Raw genomic sequence first — 18,158 nt, forward strand, 5'->3', positions numbered from 1 at the left:
GATTGCTAAACCGATGTTTAGTGTTATGTTTAAAGCACTGTAATATGTCCCTTGATAGAGCATAAAAACCTTGCCCAGGGATGGCTTGGCTTCAGTCGTCAAAACCAGTCTTCTCTCCCGATAGAAAGTTTTCTTCAAGCTACATTGAAAGTAAAGACTCGATTTCTTCTGGTATTTTGTTTTTCAGGTCAGTCAGTGGACCAGGCTATGCGAACTTACCATCCCTTTAGCTATTGAGAATTTTCTCAGAGAATCTTCTGACCAGCACCCAGCTATCCCCGCAGAAATACTACAATTAGAGAAGAAGCTTAGCGAGCCCGTTAGAGTGCATAATGACGACAAACTCCGTAGGCAGAAGCTGAAGCAACAGAAGGCTGCTGGGGTCGGGCCTTCCCTCGCTAAGGAAAAAGCAATGGGCAAGGTGCATAGACAAGAAACGTCTCAAGAGCTGGACTCTACATCTGAGAACCTGGAACTGAAAGTTGCATTCTCGAAGCTCGCAGTACAGGAAGAACCAGCTGCCACCCACAGGGAGCCTCCTCACATCAGAAAAGCAAAAGCCTCTGACCTCCCACCTCTGGAGCATGTGTTTGCCGAGGGCCTCTACTTCACTTTGGCAGATATCGTACTCTTGCCCTGTATCCATCATTTTTTGGTAAGGTTTATCGGGAACGGATACGTTACTAGAAGTTTCCGTCTGTGAAATCGCCTACGTTTGCATCCCTATTCCGCTTCTTACTATCATTATGCTCCCGGGCAAGTAAGGATTTCCTATCTCGTTTTTCCTATCTGTAAGAAAGAGATCATAGTATCTATCTCACAGGATCACTGTGATGAAGAAATGACATTTTGTGTGAAGTATGAACAGTAAGTTCTTAATAAATCTTAGTCATTATTATAACTTTTAATTTTGAAATGCTAAAATTTTGGCAGTTATGATTATTAATTTCAAATTACTCTTGCAATTACCTTCAGGTATTAGAGGCTCTAGTATTAAAACACTAAAAAATTCTTGCCAGCTGTATTTTATAATTAAGTAGACACTTAAAATACTAATTACATTATGTTAGGTATTATTAAATCAGAAATATTTTATCATCGTGTCTGTGCATCTCTGTTCCTTATAAGATTACATTCTGTAGCTGGCTATGCTAGTCAGTGTTGTGGGAGAATATAAATGGAACCTTTTCTTTCTTACTGTGAGTGTGTGTTTGTATGTGTATTTTTCCTCTCTGTGGAGGAAAAAAGAACAAGGTAAAAATAATACTAGAGTGAATGTGGGAAGCTATAGCTCTCTGCAGCTTTCCAATTGGTTTTCAAGAGCTGCATTTTTCTTGCTTTGAAGCGTTTCACCCTTTCTCCTAAAAAGGCATCACGTAACAGATTTCATTCTCATGTATCACTAACACTTCAGGTATCTCTACTGACAAAATGAGAAATGATTTCTAATGAAAATCTACTTGGAAGCTGGTGGTTCACTAGTAAGTTAGGTGGTATTAATCAATTGGCATTTTCTTAAAGAGGACTTCTTTTTTTTTTTTCCCCAAAATAGAAACAAAATAAGATTAGGAACTAAAATAACTTCAGAATTAAAGGATATGAAAAAGATTTGGGAATTGTTTAGATGTTGATTAGTATTTTAAATGTTGTATGTAGAGAATCCACAGAGCTGGATGGGGAGAAGACATCAACTTTTTTTTTTTTTCCCCTAGTCCAGTGATTGTAAATTCTCTTACTCCTGACTTTCCCCTTTATTACCAACTTCAGTCATTACAGCAGTTATTCAATACGTATTATGAAATTCTGTTGGTGGTCCTGGCTTCTTAGTCTTTTTGGATAACTGTGTTTGTTTTTAATTTTGTAAGAATTGAATCAAAGTGGCACATCCACTAATTGATTCATTTGAGAAAGTTGTTGAAAGTCTACTGTATATAGCAGGTACTCTTGTAGGCCCTGGAAATAGAGTGATGAACAAAACAAATAAGGTCCCAGCCCTCATGGGGTTAATATTCTAGTGGGGGGGGGTTGAAATGAAAAAGTAAACAAGTAAATAATATGTATTTACATAATAGCAAGTGGTACAAAGAAAGTAAAACTGTTAGAGAAGATGAGTATCTCCTTGCAAAAGCAACGAAACAAATATAAAATTGGATTTACCAATGTAAATCAAATGGGTTTTGTCAGGCACCTTCCATAACGAAGTGCTGGGCTATTTGTTTAACTTTGCATGAATCTATGTAGTTGCTTTTAGATGATTATCCAAACATCCATTTCCAGGTAGTTTGCATTTGATTTTAGCTTAATTTAAATAGTATTCACCTAATTAGGATCACTCGAGGCTGAAGTATTTTAATTGGGAGGGATTTTTTTTCTCTTCAATCAGGTGGGGCATCTACTAACTGCTACTACATAAATTTACCTAATACTCACTGAAAAACCTTGTTCTTAGTTTAAAATTGGGGAAAACTTGTATATTCAGCCTTTATTATTACATGTATTCTATGATTAATTTTTTCCTCTTTGACATTTATGGTAAACTAATTCTTACAGTATTTTCCTTTGTTTGTATTTTTCTTGGATCTGCATATTTTCTTTCAGGAATTAATCTTTCTTTGCCAAAGTAAGATATTGTTGATATTATTTGTTATGTTTATTTTGCTCCTTTAATTCATCTTGGTTATGAAGCCATCGTTTAAGCTCAGGTAGTGACTATGATGCAGAGCATTTATGCTTGCATTAATTAACACATTGAGGTGTTGGAGTGGTGATCCAAATGGTCACACTTAGGACCAAGTTCATGATCAGGAAGGAAATTCAAGTTACTACTAGGTTGGGATCAGAAACATAGAGCCGAACCTAGAGCAAGGATATTTGGCTACAGGAATAAGGCCAACAATATAAAAGGACAGTCAATTTTGCAAAGTCAAGGTTTGGAATACCAGAAGTCAAAATTAGAAGAGTTAGAGAAAATATACAGTTCTGCTAAACAGAAGAAAGCCAAAGATGCCAAAACAATAGTAGATAAAATAGCCAAGGTACTGTGTCTAAACTTGCTTCATGCTTTTCTTCCTTTTCAGTGGATATTAATTTGCAAAGTTAACCCAAGAGCACGCATGGAATGTGTCTGACAAAACCCTCCCTGGAAAGTTTTAGTAACAGACTTTAAAAAGAATAGATTAAAAATGCACACCTCTTATGAGTTCCATTTTAAGTCATTTGCAAGCATCCTCTAGTAGTTATTATAGCAAGCATATGGGAGAAACAGCAATGAATAGCTGTACTCAGGCACAATCCTGATGTTCCCTGATACCAGAAAATTGTATAGTTACTGTTAAGTTGCTACTAGTAAGCAAGTATACTTTGATAAGACTATTTAAAAAATTGTCTACTCCCTTAAGACAAAACTTGCCATTTTATAAAATATTTTTGTAATTTGAACTCTTAGGATTTAACTTTTTACATGTTAACTTCTAATGCCTTGAATTGCGTTTTTGAAAAGTATGACACATTTATTGCTTAAGTAAAATTATTGTAGAAATTGATTTTTAAGCAAAACTACCTATGTTAAATATCTGTTTCACTTTCCCTGTTGTTGTAAAATTAGGAATAAAATGGGAATCTCACTATTGTCTGGCACAAACTATGGATGCCACGTATTTAGTCATTAATTTGTATATTCCATATCCTCTCCTATGCCTTAGGTGCTCAAGAGTTTTCAGTTTTAACCCGCCAGCTCTAATCTATAAGTAAAAAATGAAAAATTGGGATTATATTTCCATCCAGTTGACTGCTTACACTGCTCACCTTAACATCTCTTAGTTATGACCTATTTTCAAAAGAGTAAACATGACTAAGGAAGTGACATAAAGTAAATACAAAACATTTTATATAATAAATGATTAGAAGGTGATGCAGAGGAGGAGATATTTTGGATAAATGTAACATCTTGCTTCTCTCCAGGCAAGTTTTGCTAACCCTTATTACAATTAACTACAAAACCATTAGGGTTTCATTTTATGCTCTTGGTAGAAGCAGTTTTTTTAATCATTGTTTAAGAATAAATAATCTTATTTTCTTGTCTGTAAGTAACTGTGATATTTATAATGATTTTGATCTTATCAGGCAGACAACTTTTTAAAAAATCATTTCTTAGGAGCAAACATAATTTGCATCTCACCCATTTTTCATTAGCCACTTCCTTAAATTTATCTTCTTGAGTGTAATGAATGTGGTTCAGTACTTCCTGAGCTGTCTGGATATTAGCAGAGCAGCCTGGCATGTTGATTAAATGGGATGACCTGTCATGCGGTGTAAAACTCCCTGATTTCTCTTAAACATGAATTATTGTTACTCAATCGGAACTTCTTTTCCAGTAGAAGGAAAGATGCCATATGCCTTTAACAAATAAAACTAAAGCACTACCAAGGGGAGGAAAAGAAAGGTGAAGAAATTAGAATATTTCTTATTTGACTAATTCATCACTACTTAAGCTCAGTTCCCTGATCACGTAAGCTATTTCCAGGCAATTAGGAATTTTGGGAAGGGGATGCCTGGGTGGCCCTTTAAGCGTCAGACTTGTGATTTTAGCTCAGGTCACAATGTCAGGGTCATAAGATCAAGCCCTGGCTTGGGTTCATGCTGGGCACGGAGACTGCTTAAGATTCTCTCTCTCTGTCTCAGTAAAGAAGGAAAGAAGGAAGGGAGGGAGGGAGGGAGGATGAATTAATGAATTTTGGTGAGAATTATAAACTGATTCCCAGATATATTAATCAATATTTTCTTGATTTGACCTTTGTATTTATTTGTTCATAATCACCATCATAATTTGTTGGCAACATTATTACTGTCTCTATGGAAACAACATTCAGTGCCTCAAAAAGAGGCAAGAACATTCTAATTTTTAAAGAAATTTAAGTTTGGTGGTGATGGTAGGGAGAAAGTATCTGGCCAAGAGAAAACAAAAAGATAATTTAAATCAGGAGTAATGGCTTCACATTTTCTAATTTGAATAAAAAGCCTTCCTTTAAGTGCTGTGTTATAAAAAATTCCCTCTAACTGACTCTAGTTATCTTTTCACTTCTAAATATCTATAATTGTATCTTTTATCTTTTTACTTCAGTGAAATCTTCTCCTTACTCCATCAAGCCTATTTTAAAAATATTGTTCTGAGAGTGTTTCTTACATTGCTTTTAGCTAATACTGATTTGATTCTGTGTTAGATTTCATACATTCAGGGAAGAAGGCTTCACAAAAGGAAAAAAAAGATTTTTTCAGATCACTATTAAAATAAGAGTACAACCTCTCCATTTCTCTCATTCCCACATGTCCCTAGTGAGTATATAACTTCCATTGAGATTCCTCAAAATATACCAGTGACTATAGACTCTATATAGATATCAAATTATAATCATTTAAAAATACCACATAACATACTTTGAGGAAATCAACCCTTCAACTTATTTCAATTCTTTCCCCATTAGCCACTTAAACTCATGTTCATAAATAAGTACATATTGAGTGTTTGAGGTTTTTGACTGAGCAGTGTCCATTTACTCTCCATTGACCCATTTGCTCTCTATATTCAGTGTGTTGAGAACTTTTGAAATATAATGAGGGTCAGGGACAGTGGAATGTATTCTTGCCCATGAGTTTTTGTTTGTTTTTTTAGGATTTTATTTATTTATTTGACAGAGAGAGATCACAAGTAGGCAGAAAGGCAGGCAGAGAGAGAGGGGGAAGTAGGCTCCCCATCAAGCAGAGAGCCCAATGTGGGGCTCTCACCCAGGACCCTGAGATCATGACCTGAGCTGAAGGCAGAGGCTTAACCCACTGAGCCACTCAGGTGCCCTGCCCATGAGTTATTGATGAAGGGGTTTCTAGATTTGAAGGAAGTTGACTAAGGAAGAATTTTTAGAGGGGCATAAAAATATACTAACAATGAAAGATGATAGAAACTGGAATGCAAGGTATAAACTTTTCAAAAATGATTTTCAATTATAGGATATATAGTCATGTTATTTTTGTTATCTTAGAATAATCTATTCATATTTTTTGCCCTTTTCCTCTAAATATTATTCTTTACCATTTTAGATATATATATATATAAATACATATAAACATATATAAAATATATAGTAAGATAATATATAAATCAAAAATAATAAAATTATATATAAATATATAATATAAAATATTTTATATACTAATATATATTGAGGGGCTTGTAGTATAGTCAGTATGTGAGTACATTCTTAGTTTGTGCATATATAATATTTATTATTCTTCAAATAATTCACAAATACCTTTTGGGCCTTGATTATTGCTAAGACATTAGTCCCTTGTCAGTCTTATTTAAGTAGTATCTGTTGATTTTCAAAATTTCTTTAAAAGATAGACTTGTTTACAATAATTCTAGGTTTATAGTAAAGTTGAGCAGAAAGTACAGAAAGTTCCCAGATACCCCCTGTCCTCACCTATCCAGTTTCCTCTACCATCAACACCCTGCACCAGACTGGTACATTTATTACAACTCATCAACTTCCATTAACACATTACTATAGCCCAAACCATAGTTTATATTAGGGTTGACTCTTTGGGCTATGCATTCTGGGAGTTTTGACATATCGATGATATGTATCCATCATTATTGTATCCTACAGAATTGCTTTACTTCCCTAAAACTCTGAGCTCCACCTATTCAACCCTCTGTCCTAACCCTGACAACCATTGATCCTTTTGTTGTCTTCATAGTTTTACCTTTTCCAGAATGTCATATATTTTGAATTATACAGTATGTATCCCTCATATTGGCTTCTTTCACTTAGTAATATGCTTTTAATGTTCCTCTATGTCTTTTCATAGCTTGATGAGTTCATTTCTTTTTAGTGCTGAATAGTATTTTAAGGTTTGGATATTTACCCGTTCATCTATTGAAGAACATCTTGGTTGCTTCCAAGTTTGGGCAGTAATGAATAAAACTGCTATAGACATCCATGTGCTGCTTTTTACAGGGGCATAAGTGCTCAACTCATTTGTAGTGCAATTACTGAATCATATGGTGAGAGTTGTTTAGCTTTGTAAGGAATTGCCAAACTGTCTTTCAAAGTGGCTGTCCCATTTTGCATTCCCATGAGAAGTGAATGAGAGTTCCCATTGCTCCACATCCTTGCCAGCTTTTGCTGTTGTCGGGGTTTTGCATTTTCACCCTTCTGATAGGTGTACAATGGTGTCTCCTTGTTGTAACTTGCAATTCTTTAATGATATAAGGTGATGAACGTTTTCTCATACATTTATTTGCCAACTATGTATCTTTGTTGTCATATATATAACTGGCCAACTACATAATTCTGAGGTGTCTTTTCAGATCTTTTGCCCATCTTTTTAATTGGTTGTTTGTTTTCTTGTTGAGTTGCCCCAATTTATATATTGTGAAATCAATACTAAAAGTATAGGAAACATTTCACTAAAGAAGATATTTGAATGGCAAATCAGTACATGATGCTAAACATCATTAGTCACAGGGAAATGCAAACCAAAATCATAGTGAGATACTACCACACATCCAGTAGAATAGTTCTAATAAAAAAGACTGACAATACCAGTCATTGGCAAGATTTGGAGAAACTGGGACATTTCTAGTGGGGTTATAAAATGGTACAACTGGGGTGCCTGGGTGGCTCAGTGGGTTAAGCCTCTGCCTTCGGCTCAGGTCATGATCTCAGGGTCCTGGGATCAAGCCCCACATCAGGCTCTCTGCTCAGCAGGGAGTCTGCTTCCTCCTCTCTCTCTGCCTGCCTCTCTGCCTACTTGTGATCTCTCTCTCTCTCTGTCAATTAAATAAATAAAATCTTTAAAATGGTACAACCATCAGAGAGAGGAGTTAGGCAGTTTCTTTAAAACCGAAGCATACCATTTCCATACAGCCTAGCAACTTGGTTCCTAAGAAATGAAAAACATTCATACACAAATACTGATGCATGAGTTCATAAAGCAATATCATTTATAATGATCAAAAACTGAAAACAATGCAAATGTCCATCAACTACTAAATGGATAAGCAAAATATATTATTCTACACAATGACTACTACTTACAATGAAAAGAAACAAACTACTGGGGCGCCTGGGTGGCTCAGAGCATTAAGCCTCTGCCTTTAGCTCAGGTCATGATCTCAGGGTCCTGGGATCAAGCCCCACATCCAGGCTCTCTGCTCCGCGGGGAGCCTGCTTCCCCCCACCTCTCTCTCTGCCTACCTCTTTGCCTACTGGCGATTTCTGTCAAATAAATTTTAAAAATCTTAAAAAAAACCAAACTACTGATAAATGCAACTACATGATGAACCTCAGAAACTTAATGCTGAGTGAAAAAAGACAGATTTTATGATTCCACTTATATGAAATACTAGAGAAGGCAAATCACATGGAAACCAAATCAGTGGTTGCTTGCAACTAACTGAGGAAGCAGAGATTGACTGCAGGTCGTCACAATGGAAGCTTTTGGTGTGATATATAAGTGTTCTAATACTGGATTGTGGTGGTAGTTACATAACCGTATGAATCTGCTAAAACTCACTGAACCGTACAATTAAAATGTGTGAATTTTATGGTATGTGAAGGTACCTCAGTGGCTATTACAAAAGACAGTATGTAATAGTATGTTTTGTTCTTTGCCTGCCTAGGTAATTATCTGCAAGAAACTTTCTGAAAAGCTGATAGAATTTCCACTGTTGGCTGCTTGGTACCAGAGGATTCAGGAAGTGCCAAGAGTAAAAACAGCAGCTTCTCAGTGTGGAATCCAATTTCTCCATTTACCAGAGTTGCTGACCGCCTCAAATGAACAAAATTCAAACTTAAGTGAGGTCCCAGGCGTAGAAGAGCAAAATGATGCTTCATTTATAGGAGGACCAAGGCCCACTATGACCAAGTTAATGGTACTTAAAATGTTTTTCTGAAAATTTTCTTTGAAAAATTTCATGTGATAATGTTGTTGAGCGTTCTACCCCAACTTGTAATCATTTATGCACATTATTTTTGTTTTAAATTTTATTTGTTAACTCTTTTATATCACTCTTACCCAATTAATATTTCTATGTGTTTTGCATATAAATGAGGTATAGTAAATTGAAGATTTTTATTAGTCTTTGGAGTCAAAACTTTTTTTTTCTTAATATTCAAGACATTGGCTAAGGTCATATCATATTTGGTCAAATTGTTTTAACCTGATTTTTTTGTTGCAAGGTTTTGGTCTCAGTTTTTAAGTTTTGAGATGATGATTTGAAGTTAAAGATTATGAAAATGAATATCTCAATTTACTTGCCAAGGTTTTGTCTAAATTTAAGATTTTTAGTTCTTTGAATTTTGTTTTTATTTTCTTATTTTAATGCCTTTTTATGTAACACATAGGATTTTTTTTCTCTCTCTTTGCAGCAAGATTTGTTTCTGATAATACTAATTGTAGAAATTTCCCAATAGGCTTTATTTTCTCTATGATTCTAAACAATTTACAAAAATGTTTTAACTTCAACTACTTAAAGATTTATTTAAATAGAGGAAAAATCAGGAAGTAATTTGAGCTATTCATCTGAGTAGTCATATTGGAAAAATATTCATTATATTTTCCCACTTGAGTTAGGAAGTATTTGAGTTCTGTGGTTAACAGGAAGTTTGGTGAATTAGAAAAGCGCAAGATTTTTGTAGTGATATCAGCCCCTTATCTCATCATTTAAGCTTTGTTAGTCTAGTGATGAAACAATGAAATAGGATTTTATAGTTGATTTTAGAAGAAGGTACCAAGGCATGTCCAAATCTTGATCAGATGACTATACTGTGTAGGGATCTCAGTTTTACCTCTTGAATTTTTCTAGATAAATAATAATCAATAGAATAATTTGCTTTGCATTAAAATACTAATTTTCAAATTTTCAACTAAAAATCTGCTTTTAATTCATACTTAAACCATCTTAAAAGAAAATTAGTGATTCAGATTTTTCTAGCTGTTTTTCTAGCAATAAAATGACATTAGGAAAAACGTGTATTTTATACATATTAAAAATATTTATATACAATGAGAAATCAATAACAAATTTGAATTCAGGAAAAGTTAACAATTATAAAAATAACCTGTCTTGTAATAACATAAAAAATAAAATGTCCTGAATTTTTAATTACAGGGGATGTGTTAGTTTAGGTCCCTCAAACAGAACCAAGATGGGGTTGGATATGCAAGAGGTCTACTGAGGGAAATATGTGAGGTAAAGTCAGGAGGGAAACAGAGGCAGCTGAGAGAGCCTTCAGTCTATGATGCAGGTTTGAACCCTGTGCATGAGACAGGGAAGGAAGGATGATAGGGTTAGAAAAGTTTTAGACATCGTTGCAGGTCTAAGAAAGTTTTGGCAAGCCAGTGGGGAATCCTTGAGGCTAAATCCTCTGTCAGAGGGTTCCATGTTTCTCAGGAATAGGCCTGCCATGGTATCTCAGCCACTCTCAGGCATTTGCTTGGGAGCAGCCCATAGGAAGACTGCTAGGGTCCAGGTGACTTGGATTTTATTCCCAGCTTTGTAGCTAAGCAAACATTGTGACCTTCAGTATGTTGTTTAACCAAAGGGTCTTCATTTCTCAATTTATAAATTAGGAGAATATAGTAGATATTTTGTACGATCCTTTTCTGATTTTAAATCTCATGATTATATAAAAAATGGGACATTACATTAACAATTTTTAAAAAAGGCTCAAATCTGAAAATAAGTTAAAATTTCTATTTTTAATTCCAACTTGAAAGTACATATTAGATACAATAAATGTTTCTTTTTAGCAGGACATTATTTTTGCTACTTATTAGTGAATTATTGACATTTGTTTAGAAAATTAGTAATAATAATAAATTATGTGAAGGTAACAGTAACTATTAATTTTTGTGTAGTCACAGTATTTTGTGCCAATTACATAAGGACAAATGAAATTGGTGCCAAGTGGAAGTATCAAATAGTAAAGTATTAGGATCATTCACATCTCACTTTTTTTCTCCCTTTTGTTTTCTTTGGCATACACTTGCCCCTAAAATTTCCCTTATTCTCCAAAGGTTTTAGATTTATTTATTCAGTTAGTCAAAAAATGTATGTTTAGTCATTGTTTTGAATGCAGGATATCTGAAGAACAAATTGGACTACCTTCATGGGCCTTATATTCTGGTGGGGGAGGTAAATAAAAAACATGAATGTGTTAACACATTAGGTAATGATAAGTGCAACAAAAAGTAATATGGGATAAGGGGTGGAGGTTATGTGGGTGGCAGGGAGGCTTATCTGACTAGGTGAAGACATTGAGCAAATGACCTAAATAAACTGAAGATTTGGAGGAAGTATTCCAGGCAGAGGGTCCAGTGAGTGAATAAAACCTGAGCAAATCTATAGAGACAGAGGGTAGATTAGTAGTTACCTAGGGCCAGGAGCTGAAAGGGGGAAATAGAGAGTATATTTACTAATGGATACAGGACTTCTTTTTGAGATGATGAAAATATTTTCAAATTAGCGTTCATTGTGGCACAACTGTGAATATAAAAACTTTTGAATTGTATGCTTTAAATGTAATGGTGTGTGAGTGATATATAGTATTTTTTGAAAAGACCCTAAGGTAGGATTAAATTTGGTGAAATGAGGGAGAGCAAGTTTAGTATGGCTAGGCTAGAATAAGGGGGAATAGAATAGAATAGCGGTAGATGATGTCAGAGAGATGTGTATTTTTCTGGAAGCAAGTAAGTGCTCTAGACCTCTAGACATAAAGATATCTCTACCTCAACAAAAAACTTTATACTACTTCCTTTTCATAATTTTTAAATTAATCTCATGAACTTCTTGATTCAAATTAGTGATCGATTCTTGGAGATTTTTCTTTCAGATAGGATATTTCTAAAGATAAAAAACCTGAACTATGGATATCTATCTGTGAGCTATGTACCCAGAATGTGATTGCAAGGGGTCTGGGAATCTGTATGTATGCCACACACTGTCTACAGTACATAAATGCAGTATGTCTGCAGTTAAATAAATACACAACTTTTGACATAGGGAAGGAGCTTGAGTTTTTTTTTATACATTGAAAAGTGGTCCTCATTTCTTAAAATGTTGGGAACCATTTGGTTAGAACAGAGGAATCCATTTTTAGAGGCATTAGAAGCCTCTCTAAGTATGAATGATGTTTTGGGGTGTTATGTTGAAATGGGGCTTTTCATCCTATAAATGTAACTCCTAGGCTGTTAACTATTTCATATATGTAAAGACAGATCTTGATGGATATATGGAATCGGTTTTTTATTATCCCTGTGTGGAATTTTTTGATAAAATTTTTATCTTCAGGTTGACTTTTCTTTTTGACTCCCAATTTATTTTGAAGTGTAGGTATATTTATGTCCATGTAGTTTTAGGCAATTCTTTAAAAATAGCATTTTTTGTTATCTTGGTATAAAAAAACCAGGAAAGTAATTGTTCTGTCTAAAAACACATTGTATTTCTTATGTAACTTAATATTTTGAGGAACATCTAATGATTGTTAATATTTATTTCCTTCTTGCCACTATAGAAAAGAGAAATTTGGCCTTCTAAAATATAACAGGATTTTATTAATTCATTAATTTTAAAGAGTCTATTTCCTATTTACTATTTCTAGGAAAAAGGCATTGAAGTGATGTTTTCCCCCCACCCTTGCCCTACTTGGACCCTTGATTGGAGTAGTCTTCCTGCAGCAGTGAGCCCAAAGGAAGGTGAGTTTTTTGTTGTTGTGTGGTTTTTTGTTTTTGTTTTTGGTTTTTTCCTTCCTTCAAGTTTTAATCTTAGTTCCAATACCCTCTTCAGATCCATCTTTCAATTCTCTAATTCTCTCTTTGACTTTATCTAATATTTTGATTGTACTATCCACTGAGTTTTCTTTTTCCCCCCTAATTATTTCTTTCTTTTTAAGTTTTTGTTTTAATATCAGCTGGTTAACATGTAGTGCTATGTTAGTTTCAGGTGTACAATTTAGTGATTCAACTATTCCATACATCACCCTGTGCTCATCACTACAAGTGTACTCCTTAGTCCCCATCACCTATTTAACCCATCCCCCAACTCTCCTCCCCTCTGGTAACCATCAATTCTCTATAATTAAGAATATTTTTCTTGATTTGTCTCTCTCTCTTTCTCTTATTTTTCCCTTTTGCTTGTTTGTTTTGTTTCTTTAATTTCCTGTGAAGTTTTCCTTACATTTTTATTATAAAAAGTTCACATATACACATTGCTCAGATTCAACATTTCTCATATTTTCCTACAATTGTTTAATCTATTCCTTTTTATTTCTTTCAAAGTATTTTGAAGGAAATTCCAGACAACATGCCATACTATAGTATGTACATCTAAGAAATACAGCCATTCTAAATAATTGCCATGTCATTATCACACCTAATAAAAATTAACAAAAATTCCTTGATCCTTTAATAAGCAGTACATAATCATTTTCCCCTGTTTAAAGTATTGTTTGAAAAAGATATCTTTATAATTAGGTTTTTAGTTAAATAATTATGTTTTTTATTGCTAGAAATTTTATTTGGGTTGTTTGTTTTAATAATGACTTTTTCCTTGCCCATGTTTATAATTTCCTCTTTTCATAATTTTTTAAGCATAGTTATTTTATTTTCTGTATCTGTTACATAATAGCTGATGTCCACAGAGACCTAATTTTGCTGTTTGTTTTTTCTGTTGACTTCATTCTTGGTGTCTTATTTAGTAATTATATATTGTGAATTCATTTAAGGGGTATTTAAATCTGTGGGAATCTTGTGAGGCCTGGGTTAGGAATAAATTTCTTTAGTAAGGATTTATATTTGCTTATGCTAGGCATCTCAAGGTACTAGAATTTAAGACCTGTTAGCATTATGTTTTCAGCTTTAGATTCCTTTAATCTTTTCATTTGGAGCTGAGGTTTAAACAGAAAAGTTACCTTTTATCATCTCCCTTTGCTATTGAGTATGATTTTTTTTTTAATGCAACTTTTCATGGGGAATATAGCTTTTCAAGGTTTCTACTTTCATGTAGTGATAATAGTTCCAGCACTCCACAATGATAGGGATCCAGGACTAGCCTCTCTTCCTTGTCCTGCCATTAAAGCTCAGATCCCTGTTAACAAAATACCCTCCTGGCAGCTGGTGTCAGTTCAAGATTATTACACGACTTTTTAGTTCCTTTCCCCTTTGTTAAGGCCGAATGGGTTTTCCTTACTCTTGGAAATCCATTTAGGTAGGCAAAAAATGATTGTTGAGTTTTATATAGCATTTTAAGTGTTTTTAGGTGGAGAGCATTTTTATTACTCAATGTTCTACTTGTTTAATTGTTTGGTTATTCTTTGATTTTATATCAAGCCAAATAAAACTTTTGATTTCCAAATGCTCTTTGAAATTGTTTGCCTGCCTTTTTGATGTTCTTCTCCTCTGTGATGCTTCCTAAGTATTGTCTCTGTCTCACTCATCAATTTACTATGTCAATCAAGCAAATAAGTTAGGATTTTTCCAGAATGGAGTAAGATTTTTATTAGACAATTAAGAACTCTGCCTCAAAGATGTTTTATAACAATTAAATTCATTTTTTGGTCTTTGTTAAATATATCAAACATAGTCATTAATGAATTTGTTAATGTTTTAATTTTATATATTTTCTGACATTTTGAAGATTTTAAATGTTTGTTTTTATTGTCCTTGCAAGACTCTGGTTATGGTAGATTTTAGACAGGTTAAAACTATAGTAAATGAAAATCAGATTTTCATTAATATTTATATTTACTGGAAATGAATACAGAGATTTGTAAGAACCACATGTTTTGCTTTACTCATAATTAATTTACTATGAAGTCAAAATAATATTTTCAGTTATTAATTGAGTAATCAATTACATCTGCTACCAACTCAGAGATCTAACATTAAGCATTCATGACTGGTCGTTTTACTGGTTAGAACTGCATATCTAACAGAGTTCATGGAATATATTATTCATTATATCCTTTTAATTGGATCACCTAGTTTTCATAAATATTATGACAAACAAGGAGCTATAACAGCAGAGCTACATGATTTATTTACGTTTCGTTCTCTGTTCTTAAAAGGTTTTTATATAGTCTATGATAAACTAAGGTAGAATTTTTGCTTGTAGATTTTGTTTTCAGTTCCGGCAATTTCAATATTGCACAGTAATAGGATTGCTATGAAATGAAATTATTATACATACAGGTGTGGAGGTCATTGTGAAAGTGTTCTCATGATTTGTGTTCTGGTAATTTTAGAAGAGAAAGAATTGTAATAAGATTTTATTAGTACTAGGTTCATTTGGATGTCACAAAGGCTGACTCCTTATGTGGAATCCATTGAGTTACATCAAGATTATGGTACATATAATACGAATCATTCTCTTTACTAACAAAGGCTGTATTGATCCTCATGATGGACGCTTATTTCTTAAGCTTGTCTAATCTCCCCAACCTCTCTTTGAACTTTTACCCATTTCTATTATTTCTCTATTCTTCACATTTTTCCTCCAGCCTTAAATATACTATTCATTTGAACTTTTCAGGTTTTTTCATGTGACCTTTTTTTTTTTTTTATTTTTTTTTTTTTTTTTTTTTTATTTTCCTCCATTTGCCAGAGATCAATATTATTCGGGGCTCGATCCCAGGACCCTACATTCCCATCCTATTGAATTTATACTCATCTTTTAAGGATCAGTTCAATTGCTGCTTCTTCATTAAACCTTCTGCATGTGCCTTGGAGTCAGCCTGCCTGAGTTTATTACCTGGACTACTACTATACTAACCTAACTGCTAGAAAGTCTATGTCCAGATTCTCAATTTCTCTGGGCCTCAATTGCCTCATCTGTAAAATGGGGATAAAATAGTATATACCTTAATGAGATTGTTGGTATATTCAATGAATTAATGTATCAAGTACTTAGTACAATGTATCAGGCAGAATTAGTCACTCCCTCTCAACATTTCTTAGTACTTTCTTATACTTCGTTTTTCGGACTTATGATATGCTTACACTATAATTATATATACGCATGTTTTTTTTCTCTAGTGGACCGTGAGCTCTTTGATTATAGAATTAGGTACTCAATAATTTTTTATTAAATTAATTTGAATTGAGGGGCAACTGCCTTTAGTTCAGGTCATGATCCTGGAGTCCCAGGATTGAGGCCTGTATTGGCCTCCCTGCTCAGCAGGGAGTCTGCTTCTCCCTCTGATACTCTTCCTCTCATGCTCTTTCTCATTTTCTCTCATTCTCTCTCTCTCATATAAATAAAACCTTTAAAAAGAATTCATTCAAAATGAGACTATAGTTCCTTTTAGTTAACTTCTCAAATTTCTAGTTAAACCAGGCAACTTTGAATTCTTTTGTCTCTATAGATTTAACTTACATAATCATTATTACTGTTGTCATTACTACTACTACTACTATTACTACTATTACTACTGTTATTCTAGTTTATGGACTGTTAAAGAATACGTTGCAAACATTATGCCTCCTTATGCTACTTTACCTCCAAGAATAAACTGTCTGCTTTATGGACAAAGACATTTTCTTAGTCCTTTTCTCACAGCCATAGTACAATTATCCAAACAAGCTATGCAATTCAGTACGTACTATTATCTAATCCACAGTCCAGTTGATTGTAGTACATTTAATTGTCATGTCACTTTAGTCTCCTTTCACGTGAAATGATTTCTTAGCCTTTGTCTTTCAAGATGGACTGTTTGGAAGATTTCAGGCCAGTTTTTTGTAGAACTGTTAGGGTCCGTGATCAAAGGAGCAAGACTGACACAAAGCGAAGGTCAAGCAAAGCTTTATTTCGCACCAAGTATTGAGAATCAAACTGACCGGTCAGGGCTGCCTCTTACAGAGAGAGCGACCCCTCCCAGCCTCACAGACTAATTTTTATAGAGCAAAGGCCGTGTGGTTGAGCCTGGTTCACACAGCTGGCCAATGAGATTGCAACACACAGAGAAAGTTGCACAGTCATGCTAGGTCACACATGGGTGGCCGATTGAATTACAATTCACCCTATAGTAGCTATTTGAACTAGCGTATCGCCTTGGTCAGAATTGGCACCCAAAAGGCGGGGTCCACATTCTTTAGGGAGTTAGAGATTGGATGTCTCCACCTGGCCTGACTCATACTTGCATTCGGGCTCTGTTATCTCCACTTCACCTGACCCATCCTTGTATTTGGGCTCTGTTATCAGGGACTGGTCAACCATATTTTACTGGTTTCCTGGACTTGCTTAGATTCAAGTTACGCATTTTGGCAGAAACACCACTGAGATGAAGTTGTTGCCTTCTCAGTGCATCATAAGAGACAGCACCTTACACCAGTTTGGGCCCAGTGATGTTAACTTTCATCATTTGGTTAAGGTGGTATCTGCCACGTGTTTCTACTGTAATGTTAGTGTTTTGCTCTATAGAATTAATAAGTATTTTATGGGGAGCTATTTGAGACTACATAATGTCTTGTTTTCAAAATGTCACTGACTAGTCTATATTTATTTGATACTTCTTGCCTGTGTTAGTTATAGAATGGGGATTTTGCAGCTCTATCATTCTTCTATATGTATTAGTTGCCACACCACTGTAAGAATGTTTTTCCCATCTATCATCTATGTATCTATTATCAGTATTGATTCAGGACTTATTTTATTAAGTAAGTTATAATCCATCACTGTTGTTATTTATTTCAGTACTCAGGTCATCCCAAGTTGTGAGTCTCTTCAAACTGGCTCCTGATCCCTTGGAACTGACCTTATCTTTCTATGACCATTTCCTTAAATTTTAGAGAAACAAAATATCACAGGTTAATTTTATCTTTTCCCTGCCTCAGTCTTAGAGACCGCTGCGTCTCCAAGGAGCTCTGGTTCCCTTTAGTAGAGAACAGCATTTAGAAACTAAAATTTGGGCACCAGGTTTGCTAATTGCTAATGGAGTGTTATTGCTTCTAGGTCCTCTCAGCAGTGAGATGCACGTATAGATAGATCTATGAGGAAAAAGATGTACATACACACATACACGTACATAAACACGTCGCTGCCTACTGTTCTGTTTGTATATTTGTGTTACCTATCTGTATTAAAAAATGGTGAGATGGGTGCCAGG

At 34.4% G+C, this 18,158-nt stretch overlaps 1 protein-coding gene across 6 annotated transcripts in view; it reads left to right on the plus strand.

The window, feature by feature from the left end:
* The window catches only part of GSTCD (glutathione S-transferase C-terminal domain containing), a 142,749-nt gene that overhangs the window by 17,793 nt on the left and 106,798 nt on the right, over positions 1–18,158 (plus strand). For all 6 annotated transcript variants that reach the window (XR_006602617.1, XM_013054019.2, XM_013054020.2 and 3 more), the window contains exons 3-5: positions 188–655; positions 8,678–8,929; positions 12,660–12,753. Coding sequence is in view for 5 of the 6 variants with exons in the window: in XM_013054019.2 (XP_012909473.1) it covers positions 188–655; positions 8,678–8,929; positions 12,660–12,753 (814 nt within the window). In the remaining variant the exon portion in view is untranslated. The remainder of the gene's footprint in view (positions 1–187; positions 656–8,677; positions 8,930–12,659; positions 12,754–18,158) is intronic.

Source organism: Mustela putorius, unplaced genomic scaffold (assembly GCF_011764305.1).
Source record: "Mustela putorius furo isolate JIRA1106 unplaced genomic scaffold, ASM1176430v1.1 tig00003871_pilon_pilon_pilon, whole genome shotgun sequence".
NCBI classification, from domain to species: domain Eukaryota; kingdom Metazoa; phylum Chordata; class Mammalia; order Carnivora; family Mustelidae; genus Mustela; species Mustela putorius.